Here is a 14,423-nt window from a genome sequence, read left to right on the forward strand (position 1 = left end):
CTAATTTTCAGCGTCTAATCGCCGGATTAGACGCGCTTGCGCAGTCCGGTCTTCTTTTCTGAATGGGGCCGCTCGTGCCGTACGGCTCCTCGTAGCTCCGCCCCGTCACGTGCCGATTCCAGCCAATCAGGAGGCTGGAATCGGCAATGGACCGCACAGAAGACCTGCGGTCCACCGAGGATGAAGATCCCGGCGGCCATCTTCACAAGGTAAGTAAGAAGTCACCGGAGCGCGGGGATTCAGGTAAGCACTATCCGTTTTTCTTTTTTAACCCCGGCATCGGGTTTGTCTCGCGCCGAACGGGGGGGCTATTGAAAAAAAAAACCCCGTTTCGGCGCGGGACAACCCCTTTAAATGCTTGTATATCACATTGAATAATTTTAGAGCACCACTTCTCAGAACTCTGCGTTATGTCGTTGCTCTATAATTCCTCTTGGAAATGTATTAATTGACAAATGGATGTTTCCAATCTCCTTGTCGATAAGACAGTGTCCCTATACACCTTCAACACTGATTAAAGCAGTGTCAGAGTGGTGGCATGTGTCTTACGGACACTCTGAATGGTAACACCCATGTGTCAGTTTATTCATACATATTCAGGAGGAAAAGACAGATGAATAGGACAACAAGAGTTCAAAGAAAAGATGCTCTAGAATTGTTATTTTATGAGGAATGCAATTATTTCTGGACAGGAATCAACACTAATGAGCTATCAATGCTTGATAAAGGGGTCATGGCATTCTGCCTATGGGTGGCTGTGCTTTGACAGGTACTGCAGTTCACGCCATTCAGTTGAATGCGACAAGCAGCATTACTAAGAATTCAGAAAATAAAAGTCAAGGAGAGCGCCAGACAACTTTAGAGGCAATCAATAATAAAATATAACAACTCACCTGGTGCCAGACATGTCACCCTAAGGTGATCATGTTAGCACCCAGTGTCCCGGTAGGCATATAGCATTTACTTTACAAATAAATCCAAAATCCACTGAATTGAAATCACTGGAGAGCTGCAGATTTCACCAAAACTCCGTTCCTCATAAGAGGTCAGATAGTACAAAGATAAAGTAAGAAAAAAACGGTAATCCTGCGCTGCTTCTCATTAAAGAGGACCGATTTTTTAAAAATTTCAACGGTCAACTTCAGATTAGAGACAAAACATTTATTAGTACAATCAGAGGTCACAGCCTCATATAAAAAACAGGCAATACTTGCGGAACAATATAAGGATTACCGTTTTTTATTACTAAGAATTGCAACCCAAATGGATGAGACACGGTGCCTGTGCAATCAGTGATGGCATAATAATCAAACATGATGTCTTATGTTAAAGAGCCACTCCAGTTATTTTTTTTTATTCATCATGTAACTAGCCCCCCAGTATATATATATATATATATATATATATATATATATATATATATATACACACTACCGTTCAAAAGTTTGGGGTCACCCATACAATTTTGTGTTTTCCATGAAAAGTCACACTTATTCACCACCATGCGTTGTGAAATGAATAGACAATAGAGCCAAGACATTGCCAAGGTTAGAAATAATGATTTGTATGTGAAATAACATTGTTTTTACATCAAACTTTGCTTTCGTCAAAGAATCCTCCTTTTGCAGCAATTCCAGCATTGCACACCTTTGACATTCTAGCTGTTAATTTGTTGAGGTAAGCTTGTGAAATTGCACCCCACGCTTCTAGAAGCATCTCCCACAAGTTGGATTGGTTGGATGGGCACTTCTGGCGTACCATACGGTCAAGCTGCTCCCACAACAGCTCAATGGGGTTCAGATCTGGTGACTGCGCTGGCCACTCCATTACCGATAGAATACCAGCTGCCTGCTTCTGCTGTAAATAGTTCTTGCACAATTTGGAGGTGTGTTTAGGGTCATTGTCCTGTTGTAGGATGAAATTGGTTCCAATCAAGCGCTGTCCACTGGGTATGGCATGGCGTTGCAAAATGGAGTGATAGCCTTCCTTCTTCAGAATCCCTTTTACCCTGTACAAGTCTCCCACCTTACCAGCACCAAAGCAACCGCAGACCATCACATTACCTCCACCATGCTTAACAGATGGCGTCAGGCATTCTTCCAGCATCTTTTCATTTGTTCTGCGTCTCACAAACGTTCTTCTTTGTGATCCAAACACCTCAAACTTGGATTCATCCGTCCACAACACTTTTTTCCAGTCTTCCTCTGTCCAATGTCTGTGTTCTTTTGCCCATCTTAATCTTTTTCTTTTATTGGCCAGTCTCAGATATGGCTTTTTCTTTGCCACTCTGCCCTGAAGCCCAAAATCCCGCAGCCGCCTCTTCACTGTAGATGTTGACACTGGTGTTTTGCGGGTACTATTTAATGAAGATGCCAGTTGGGTACCTGTGAGGCGTCTGTTTCTCAAACTAGAGACTCTAATGTGCTTATCTTCTTGCTTAGTTGTGCAACGCGGCCTCCCACTTCTTTTTCTACTCTGGTTAGAGCCTGTTTGTGCTGTCCTCTGAAGGGAGTAGTACACACCGTTGTAGGAAATCTTCAATTTCTTAGCAATTTCTCGCATGGAATAGCCTTCATTTCTAAGAACAAGAATAGACTGTCGAGTTTCAGATGAAAGTTCTCTTTTTCTGGCCATTTTGAGCGTTTAATTGACCCCACAAATGTGATGCTCCAGAAACTCAATCTGCTCACAGGAAGGTCAGTTTTGTAGCTTCTGTAACGAGCTAGACTGTTTTCAGATGTGTGAACATGATTGCACAAGGGTTTTCTAATCATCAATTAGCCTTCTGAGCCAATGAGCAAACACATTGTACCATTAGAACACTGGAGTGATAGTTGCTGGAAATGGGCCTCTATTCACCTTTGTAGATATTGCACAAAAAGCCAGGCATTTGCAGCTAGAATAGTCATTTACCACATTAGCAATGTATAGAGTGCATTTGTTTAAAGTTAGGACTAGTTTAAAGTTATCTTCATTGAAAAGTACAGTGCTTTTCCTTCAAAAATAAGGACATTTCAATGTGACCCCAAACTTTTGAACGGTAGTGTATATATATATATGTTGGCCAGTATTACCTTGTTTAGTTATTTCTTTCTGAGACTTCCTGGTGTCCTTCTCCTCAGGGTGCTCATGTGATCTCAATTCTGACCACCTGAAATTTACTTGGCTTTAAGTTGATTCAAGGAGTCAGTTTTTGAGTCAGCATAAATCTTGTGTAATGGACCCTAGCTCTTTAGAGGGGGACATAGGAACTCCCATCACAGTTACTGCTGATGATTAGAGGCTTCTGACACACAGTTAGAATGAACGACTGTATAGTTATGGTCTGTAGCTTGTTTAGGTGAATACACAGAGTAGTGATAATCAGTCTATCCTCAACAGGCAGAGATGATACAGGCTCTAACTGCTCATATAATGTTGTGCTGATACAGCATGGCATTGCTAGCACAGAAGAAGAGAAAGTAGGGACAACTATCAACATCAAAATAGTGTCTGATCAGTATCAGATAGAAGGCTGCACTGCATGGAAGCAACTGCAATATACATAGGCGATGTCCAGAGTGTGACAAGGCAATCAGGTGAGGGATGAAAAAATGTGTTTTCGCCAGTGTCCCTTTAAAAAGGGAACCTGTCACCTGCCTAAGGCCGGTGGCACGACCAGATTTGAACTGTGGAACGTGCGATCGTCACCCACTCGGATGATCCGCGGTATTCCGCATCCATTGAAAGAATAAAACATTGGCATGTCCGCCACACATAAGCAGACAGCGATTGTGATTTCCCAGAGCGGAAATAAAATTGCAGCAGGTTCTATTTTTGTGCAGAGTCCGCACAGATGGATTCCATTTATGTCAATGAAAGCCGTCCGACCCATGGCCAATCTGTAACTGACAATATGTATAGGCTGTGGATACCCGTGTCATCCCCTAGCAACGTCATAGGAAAAACAAAGATTTAAAAAAAAAAATCTGTACCGCGCATGACCGATAACGAGCCGCTGCAGTTATCCGCAATACAGAAAAAAACAGATATGCAGGGTTGCCAGCCAGAGACAGAGATGGATTCAGCTGCGGGTTCCCACATGCAGAATCCGAACAGTCTGTGTGCAGCCGGCCTAAAGCACCAGAAACTAAGTTATGGTGCCGTTAGGCAGGGTGACTGGGAGCCAGATGATGTATTTTTTTCATATTCACCTGGTTCCTGCGATGCTCATTAAAATTTGCATGGTGAACGTACACATAGGAGAGAGCGTACACAAGACTTCAGCGGCGGGCACCACAAAGCGGAAAAGTTCCTTTTAAGCCCGTGTTATTTTCCCAGGACTAAGTCTAATTGTGTTACCAGGTCAGGGCTTCCTTTTCCTCTCTCTATTACCTGGTCATGCACTTTTTAATAGCATGATTCCAGGAAGGTGTGCTGGGAGAGAACAATATATTCAATATTAAAGCATGTCGTGTATCAAAAACAAATCGCACACAAAAGAGTGGGAATATCGCCACCCACTGGTTGGAAGGGGAAAAAAAAGTTTTGTCAAACTATATGTACTACACGGTGCTACAAAGTGAACTTCTTACATTTTACTTGAATGAAACGAAAACAGAAAATCTTGTTTAACAATAATGAAAAACTAGAAAAAGTAACAATATTACAATTTACATGAAAGAATGAAAGACCAAAGAACTGAAAAATATACGTTTATTTAACATAAATAATCCTCTATGACAGAAGAGCTTTGTCTACAAAAATGACACAGAAACATTATAATTATCATAGAGAGAAGAATAAATGCACAGATCAGGGCTGAATTCTTCTAAGGCCCCATTCAGATAGCAGATACTGATCAATATATTTATACTAAATCCAGGAGTGCTCCATAACATAGAAGATATGTTTATATGTCATCATACTTTCTCTTTGTGGGTTTCATTCCTTCAGTTGGCTGACAAATACTGATGCAGAACACTGACCAAATACTGCCGTCTAAATGAGATATACGTCCAAGTCAATATATACATTAGCACATTGGGGGCCAGAGACTAAAAACAAAAAAAAGGACGAGGAGTGGGATGTTACAACCTGTGTGTTAAAACAACTAAGTTAAAGAATAGGATCTTTTGCACCCTGGTGTCAAAACTGGTACCAAACAACAGAATCAGCCCACCAAGCCAGAATAAAAAGATGGACCGTTACTACTTGAAGCTCACTGGTAGTTCCCACTGACTAGGACTGCATACATGTACCATGTGGGTAAAATACTTGTGAACAGAACATATTGCAATGTAAAAATAAAGCAAAAACATTTTTTTTCTTTTTACTATGACTGCAATATTTTCTTTACACATTAAACTCAGATAGTGAAACATTTTCCATTTTTACAAACTATTTCTCATCATAGATTTTTATTTTATTTTCTTGCCTGTACTTGACTGCAGAGATAAGCTTTACAGCGGCCTCATACTCTATTCACACAATGGCCAGCAGGCGACCTACTGACTTCTACGGGAGACTGTTCTAAGCATGTTGTATGACGCCCTATGCAGGGAGGAAGAGGAGGTGAGCTGTGATCATCACCTATTGTGAATGGTAGATCAGGTGTTATATACAGATAGTTGTTTTTTTTTTCATTGTAATACTGCCTGTGATGGGATGACTGCTGAAACGTTTTCTCTACAATACAGGAAGTCTCAGAAGATAATTATAAGACAAAGAAATAAAAACACCAAAAATTCTTTAAAAATATGATTAAAGAGCCACTCCACTGAACTTTTTTTCATTCATTATATAAACTAGCCTCCCATTATAAGTTGGCTAGTACCTTGGTTAGTTAATATAGAGAAGATAAAAAAGCAAAAAAACTTAGCATCAAGGTGGTGCCTGATAAGTATCAGACAGGAAACTGCACAGCATGGAAGTGACGGCATTATACATAGGAGGCATCCAGAGCATAATAGACAGGGATGGAAAAAGGTGTTTTCACCAGAGTGGCCCTTTATCATAAAAATCTGATTTATACAATAGGTCATTTTCTGATGACTCATTCCCTTTGAAATCCATAACAAAGGCTACAACATTCAGTTTCAATTGGTTTATTGAGTGCTGCATCGATTGGCTGAGCAGCGGTCGAAGAACCAATCACAGCCATCGCATTGTGGTGGGATTTATGAATTGGCAAATCAATGCCGCAGCTCAGTGCGTGGGAGCCCTGGAGAGCAGCGGAAGGGACTTGGACCGAGCCTGCTAAGTATAATACGACATCTCTCATAAATAAGACCTTGTCTCTCTTTTGAGGCAAATGTTAATATAAGACAGGGTCTTATTTTCGGGGAAACACAATAATTGTACACCATTAATTTAGATGTAAGGGCTCATTCACATTAGTATTTAGCCATCATTCAGGGTTTCCATCTCTCTGTTTAATTTTTGGAGCAAAGAGATGGCATTAAAACAAAATAAACAGTTTTAGTTTGATTTTATTGAGTTTTTAAAAAAATGGAAAGCTAACGGAAAGCTTTCCGTTTTGGTAGGTTTATGTTTTTTTATACGGATCAAACAGCGATGCAGACTGGTGGTAAAAAACAGAATTGTTTAATTCCATCTCTCTGCTCCAGAAAATGGAATAAAGAGACAGAAGCCCTGAACGGAAGCTAAATGCTAGTGCAAATGAGCCATAAGTTTGTATTCACCTGTGGCCTTACCACAGTCAGTGGATGTTACATTATACTGAATGGGATTTTATGAAAATTCACACTTTTTAGGGCCTGTTGCATGATTGTTTGCTCTTTAAACTGAAGCGTACTGTACTGTTTGCAGTGTCTTTACTTTTACTTCAAGGACATCTCCTTGCCAGAGTTGATCTTGAAATGCTTCTGTAGTGATGATACAGGTCATTTGAGGGAGCACTGCTTAACTCAAGAACCTTGACTACTTATCGGTGATTTACAGCACAGATTTACAGTCTTCGCTTGTGGTTTCTCCGTCTTATATTGCCTCTTTTGCCTGTTGCTGTCGCTCTGTTACTGCTTGCAAATACTTTTCCCTGAGAGGTGGAAGAGTGTCATATAAATCAAAGCCCACTGGACTGTTGCTGGATAGTCTTTTGTAGTACAGAAGATGCTTCTTCAGACCCTGGAAAATCGAGAGAAGATTAGCGATCATCAGAAATAAACGAGTTTATCTATTCTCTTCTGCAGGTCTTGAAAAGTTATCAAGGCAAAATCAGGTTAAAACAGTACAGTATAATGCACTGCTGTGGGGACTATGACTATAAGGCCTCATGTCCACAGGGAAATTTGGGCCCGCACGGATTTCCCATGCAGAATTCCGCAGCGGGTCCCTGCAGACATGAGGCCAAAAAATCAGATATACTTAACTGTCCGGACGCAGCGGGTCTGCCCTCCGTCGCGGCTGGATCTTCTTTCTTCGGCCCGATGGATGTGCTTGGCAAGCCGGCAGCGTGCCACGCGCATGCACCGTGCACATTTTTTTCTTTTGAACTCTTTTCCGCGGCACAGCACAAAAAAACAGCTGTGAGTGAGCCGGACGGCTTCTATAGGCTTCAATGAAAGCTGCGGGAGATCTGCACAAAATGGAGCATGCTGCAGGTGCTTTCCCACACTTGCGATCCACGCGCTGGGGGAAAATGGGTGTCCAATAATTCCCTATGGGCGCAGATCACGCGTGCGCAAAACCTGCGTGACTTTAATAATTTTATTTTGCCTGTAGACATTGGACCTAAAAGACTGCACTGAGAGGGGGAGAGAAATACTTATAATTTATGACACCCACTTACTCCAACTGCACATATGGACAAGTGTTATCCTAATGAGACAACCCCTTTAATATTTTTTTCAAACAACTGCAAATAGCATGGAAATACATAAAAGTTCTGTCATTTGGAATCCAACAGAAACTTCAAAGAGTATGTTGTTATTCTTGCAACTGCTCCTTTCAAAAACTAGAAGTGATTTTGATAATAACTTAGGGTTTCTGATTTCCATGAAGTCTATCTCTGTCTCATAGACAACTTCCAAATATCTATACTGTAGATGGCCCAGTAGATAGAGGTTGTCACAATGTAGCAAGGAGGGACAATTACATTGTATCAAGTAGTTACTGACAATGCAATTCCTTCGTATACTATTAAAAATGGCTACAATTCTGAGGGACTCTTCATGAGATGATTCAAGAAGACATACCACCCCATTAGTACATGAACTAGCGTACAGCCATAACAACACTATTATAATATGAAATAGATGACTTTGCTGTTTAATGAAAGGAACCGTGTAATTGCCATCTCCTGTGTGCTTGCTGATCAGGAAGTACTGTACGACAGATGACATTTTACAGATCATACCTCATCCACCAAGAGGTACGTCTTCCTGAGCATGTTTTTTCTTGCTGCATCCACTTCCTGTAAAAAAAAAATAATAATAAAGACTTGTTGGGAAATGCTGGGTTTTTCAATTCATTCTTAGCAAAATCTTAAGATAGCGGAAAATATGAAGCCAAGATGCAATGACAATCCTCACTCGTTATCCAATAATTATGTAAGGCTATGAGACTTTCCAGATTCCTGTGCTTTCCATGTAGAAACTGCCTAAAGAGAATGCAGATTCGGAAAATCTGCGTAATTTACAACACCAGCAATATGGATGAGATTTTTCAGATTTTCTCATTCATCCGCTGCAGAAATCCGCTGTGGAAATAGACCTGCGATGCAGAATATAAATCCACGGCATGTCAATTTTAGAAGCAGATTTGCGGATTCCACCTCTTTAAATAAGGCCCCCTGCACACGGGCGGAAATTCTGCGGCGGTATTTCCCGCAGAATTTCCGCCCCTGCCCGCCTGCATAGGATTGCATTACAAAACGCAATCCTATGCAGACGGACGCGATTTGTCCACGTGAAAAAACACGCAGAAAACAAATTGCGGCAGAGGCCCGCATAGAAATGTCAGTGGTGACAGGGCCGGCTCCGCTCTGCGCATGGCTGGCAGCCGGCATATAGCAGAAAACAGAAGATGCCGGGAGCGGGCGAGTCGCAGGCCCCTGCAGTGGCACGTGTCTGCATCCCGCTACAGGAATTCTCGCAGCGGGATCCAACCCGACCGTCTGCAGGTGGCCTAAAGGGATGAATCCTGCACCAGATTCTACGTCAAAATCCAAAACCAATGGTGTGTATTTTAACATGGATTGCGGCTGCGGACACACTTCAGCAAATTCTGTCCTGTGTGAACATAATATGTCAAACTGTCTGTTAAAAAGTAGCCTGTTTTTCAGCGGATGCTTCATCCGAGGCCAGCAAGGGAATATCCTGAAGCCATGCATGGTATTACAGGAAGAGATGTGGAGTAGGTAAGCCCAACTTCTGACTCTTCTATTTCTCCACACCCCATTTCCAACTTCTTCATGAATGACTTCAATCTAACATTTACTATAATAAGATTGTAACATCAGGTTTATTATATATTAACATAATATTTCATAAGAAACATCCGAGGTCCCACCCAACACCTTCGCCAGTGTAGGCGTAGAAGCAGGGGCGTAAATTTAAGACCTAGCCGGGAAAAATGTGACATCGGCCGAATGGCTGAAAAAAACACAAAGCCGCAAAGATGGGAAGAAACACCGTCCCCCACCACAGGCCATGGCCGGCAGGTTGCACAAAGCCTAGACCTGCACCAGACCGGTAACCAGGTCACACATGCAGGCTGCGGCACAGAGGCCCTGATATGGCTGAAGAGGAATAGCTGGCCTAGGAGACCCAGGAAGCCCTTGCGATAAGGCAAGCAGCAGCCAAAAAGGCACAGCAGCACCCCAAGGCCACAACAGGGTGAATGCAGGCACATCTGGGGCAGCTAGAAAGGCCAGGAGGGAGGCCCAGACCACCTAGAATGCGGACCAGGAAGATACCCGAAGGAGATCTGGGCAGACGAGTAGCCCCCTGGGAAGGGTGAAAGAGCCAGGGAAAGGGAACAATACTTAAGGCCCATTTACACACAAAGACAGTCTTTCAAACGATTGAAACATTGTCAGTTCTAGCTATCATTTTGCATGAAGTGCTAATGAACACTAATTTCCATTAGCACTTTATTAGCTTTATTTGCGTGTAAATGAGCCTCCAGGAGGTGTTTATAGAGCACAGCATGTGGTCTGAGCTCTGCAATCAGCTCCTTTGTTCTTGCACAGGCTGTCAGCATGAATACAATATAATCAGCTGCTCCTGTGGAGGACACAGTGTGTGGTCTGTGTTATCTATTCTCCAGCTGAACAATGGATTTCAAGCTCACCTTAAAATCATCATTCAGCCGATGAGTAAACGATGTTAGCATTTACATGCAATGATTATCGCTCATGTGTCATCGTTTGAACACATTTTGAGTGATAATCGTTGTGTGTAAATGGGGTTTAATGTCCATTGACACTTTATCATCTTCATTTGCATGTAAAAGGGCTTCCAGCATCTATTTGTAGATCCCAGTATGTGGCCTGAGGTCTGCACATTTCTGCTTTGTTCTTGCATGGGCTGTCAGCAGTATACAATGTAATCTCCGACTTCTGTGGAGAACACAGCATGCAGTCCCTGTTATCTCTCTCCATCTGAACAATAGATTTTAAGCTCACCTTAAAATCGTCGTTCAGCCAAAAAGTGAACGATGGCGGCATTTAAAATAAAAATTATTGCTCATATGCCATCGTTTGAACGAATTTTGAGCGATAATTGTTGCGTGTAAATCAGCCTTTACCCAATGCCTTCATCTTATTTGTTTCCCCCAGGGTACCAGCTGGGTCAACTTCTCAGCAACTAGCACATATTGTTGAGATATGGGGGAGCAGGTAGGAAACGCAGATGACCCCTTGGTTGACGGAATACAGAGCAGTTAGTATAGCTCTGGTCCACTTCTTGGAGGAGGGGGTAACAGTGTGCCTGATGTTCGCCCTCCCCACTTAGGAACAATCAGGGAAGTTATCTCAACTCTGATGCCCAACTAGAGGAGAAATAATAAACTAAAATAAGAAAGGTCAGAAGACCTGCAGAGCAGGAGGTCTGCCTCCTACAGACACTAAGCTAAAACCGATATAGCTCAGTGCATAGGGGAGGGGTATACATGGAAGGAGAGACTAACTCTTTCTTAACTTAGTGTTGCCTCCTAGTGGCAAAACCTATACCCAAAGCCTTGCTTTTTCCCCTAATGACACGCATGAGAAATACAAGTTTCTTCCAAACTACTGCATGTATACATGTAAGGGACAGATCAAAGAGATCACTGTGTCCGTCACTACCTTATGCTGCTTTCAGGGCTACAAAAAGATGGTGACAGAATCTCCTTAAGAAGGACTGCCCGATAACAATATATTAGAAAGATTTTATTTTTGCACCCGCACTGTAAAGGATATGCAATTTAAAAAGTAACTAGGTAGGCAAACTTTATTAGCAAAGGGTGTACTGTACACGAATTTCATGCTGGTATGTCAAGAGATGGTAGCTCCGAATCAAAGCCAACGCCAATAGTGGAAGCCGGAGCTTCATATCACAAGCAGACAGACCTCTATAATACCATCTGTTGTTTCAGATGCATTTCATCTCCATCTCCCCCTCCACTTATCCCATGTATATAACTCCAGTAAATAATACAATATAACATGTCAGTATAGTGTAAGCTGTCACTGAACTTTGCATGTAAGCCTCGTGTCTTTAACCCTTTGCAATCCAATTTTGGATTCAGTGTTTCCTAGGGGTTTTTCTCTTTTTGCCATAATACAATGGCACCATCTGCTGGCTAGAGCCAGTACTGCGGTATGGAACATGCTGGAGAGGCCCCCGACAAAAGTGCGGCCGGCAATATACAGCAAGAATACCCTGCCAGACGTCTTCTGACATCGGAGCTGTAAAGCCTTCAATCGGAATGTCTGAAGATGTCAGACAGTGGATTGGAAAGGTTTAATGACTACTGTACCTCAGTGACTCGCTCTTGTGAATAAATGAAGCTGTTCATGTGAGAAATCGCCACGACATAAAGCACGGGGCACCAGGCCTGATGGAGCGCTCCTGTCACTAAGCTCCGGAAATACAGACGCAAGAGATTCAAGTTATCCTCAGGAGGCGACGTGTACAAGGTCAGTGGGATGGGAAACTGCAGGAAAAAAAGAAAAACATTCAGAGCTTTAGGAAAAGGACAATAAATGATCATTAAAGCAAACATGTCAAGTTTTCTATGCCAGCATACAATAGAGGGGTAACCGTTGAGTTGGAGGAGAGGTTAGTTTTTATAAGCCGATTTGGTAATGCAGTGGAACACTTTGTAGACTAAATTCAGCACAAGGAGGTGGTGCCAATAATTGTTTCTATTATAGGAGTTGTGCCCAGTTATAAAAAGTTATCTCTTCTCCATAAGATAGGTAAAAACTTTATGACTGCGGAGGCCTGACCACTGAGATCCCCACCATTCCTGGAGGTCCACACATGAATGCTGCAGAGGTCATGCAGGCGCAATACTGCTCCTTTCATTTAATTAGGAATGCTGGAGACTAACGAGCGCTTTAAAACTGCAATTTCAGATGCACCAATTCAAATAAATGGACTGCTGGTACACATGCACAACTTTCACTCCATTCATACTGGGACCTTCAGGACCCCATTCTCGGAATCAGTGGGAATCCCAGTGGTTAGATCCCCATCAATCATAAAGCTATGCTGGGCGCACCTCGCTGCAACATGGATGCGGAAGTGGTATCACATAGGATGCACTGACTGGAACACCAAAAGGACAGTGAACTGCATACTGGGAACTGGACTCACGGACAGACATAACATAGGACTGAGAAACGGCCAACACACTCACCAAGCATCCACGCACGCATAAGCAGATGGAATTACTATAAAAGTATGAGGTATTGGTTCATGAATTGGCCCAATCACTTAAGCCCGCAAGCCACTTCAAGGCTCCCTGTTGTCTCGCAGGTCCCTACCCTAACGAGACAACATCCACCAGAACCCTGCCTGCAAGCAGGGTGATTGCTCCGGTAAGGGCCACACTAGCCCAGAAATGACAAACGATCCAGCAGGACAGGACACAGTTCACACCAATACTCAAAGGCTAGCATGCAAGACAGAACACACACAGAACAGGACTGTCCACAGATAAATATCTGGCCACCTGCACAGACACAGGACAAGACACTGTTCACACACATAACAGGCATGCAGGAAAACCAAACCCTAGAGTGAAGGGATACCAGCTTCCTCTTGCAGAAGGACTGGTGTATATATAAATGCAGCAGACCAGTGGGGATTGGCTGGCAGGAGGAAACCACACCCAACCAGCACAAATTATCCCTCACCTGTGACTGTGTTCTCATGGAAACCTGTAGAACAACAGATCCCAGCATCCCAAACCTGACAGCTATCCCCTATTCCATGGAGAAGTGCAGAGAAGGGATAACATTCTAACTTGGCACAACCTCTTGAACTATTTGATCCCTTGAAGGCTACTGTACACCTTTGCACCAAGCTTTCAGTATGTTAGATAGAAGTAGTGAACAGATGGGCGGTAATAACATGCATACAGGTTTAGGCCACTCAAAGCTTGTATTTCATCCATAGCAATGGAGACATATAGGTCTGCTCTGAAGCTGTAGAAACGATGCAAACTAACTTACAAAGTACATTTTCTTTTAGCCCCTTAAGGACGTGGACCTTTTTTTTTTTTTTTTTTTTTTTTTACATTTTTCCTTTTTTTTTTTTTCCTCCCTCCTTTTAAAAACCATAACTCTTATTTATGATAGACGTAGATGTCTGAGGGCTTGTTTATTTGTGCGACGAATTGTATTTTTCAACGGAACTACATAATGCATCATATAATGTACTGAAAAACTTTTTTAAAAATGGAGTACAATGGAAGAAAACAATGACATTCCTCCATCTTTGGGTGTGTCTTGTTACTACGGTGCACACAATGCAACAAAAATGATATGTTAACTTTATTCTATGGGTCAGTACGATTACTACAATACCAAATTTGTGGTTTTTTTTCGCTGTTCTTTTATTTTTTCCCAAAGATATAAAACATTTTAAAATTATTTACGATATCAGCTACTCTATACTAACTCCATAAATATATTTAGGATCCAGGCAGGGGATATCGTTCTTTAAGAAAAACCTAACTTGTCCTCTGTTGTAATAGATTTATCTTAGTGGTTTCTAGTGTTGCTCTAGTATATCCGCAGAGAATTTGAATCTGTATAGTGGAAATTACTTGCTGCCCATTTAGGGATCCATTAGAAAACAGATTTGGGTGTACTTAGGTGCCTTTTGCTTTTTACATGGTGCCTATAGATAAGGTTCAGGGGAACTTTGGTTCCAGATGAAGTCGACAGAAACGCGTCAAATCTATCTGAAATAAATTAGAATTAACCCGCG

At 42.2% G+C, this 14,423-nt stretch overlaps 1 protein-coding gene across 3 annotated transcripts in view; it reads right to left on the minus strand.

The window, feature by feature from the left end:
- Nucleotides 1-4,678: 4,678 nt before the first annotated feature.
- The window catches only part of RPAP1 (RNA polymerase II associated protein 1), a 58,094-nt gene continuing 48,349 nt past the window's right edge, over nucleotides 4,679-14,423 (minus strand). For all 3 annotated transcript variants that reach the window (XM_066608300.1, XM_066608302.1, XM_066608301.1), the window contains exons 23-25: nucleotides 11,962-12,138; nucleotides 8,357-8,413; nucleotides 4,679-7,125 (exon numbers count right to left, since the gene is read on the minus strand). In XM_066608300.1, coding sequence (XP_066464397.1) covers nucleotides 6,979-7,125; nucleotides 8,357-8,413; nucleotides 11,962-12,138 — 381 coding nt within the window. In that variant the 3' untranslated portion in view covers nucleotides 4,679-6,978. The remainder of the gene's footprint in view (nucleotides 7,126-8,356; nucleotides 8,414-11,961; nucleotides 12,139-14,423) is intronic.

The sequence above is a fragment of the Eleutherodactylus coqui genome, chromosome 6 (genome assembly GCF_035609145.1).
Source record: "Eleutherodactylus coqui strain aEleCoq1 chromosome 6, aEleCoq1.hap1, whole genome shotgun sequence".
NCBI lineage: Eukaryota > Metazoa > Chordata > Amphibia > Anura > Eleutherodactylidae > Eleutherodactylus > Eleutherodactylus coqui.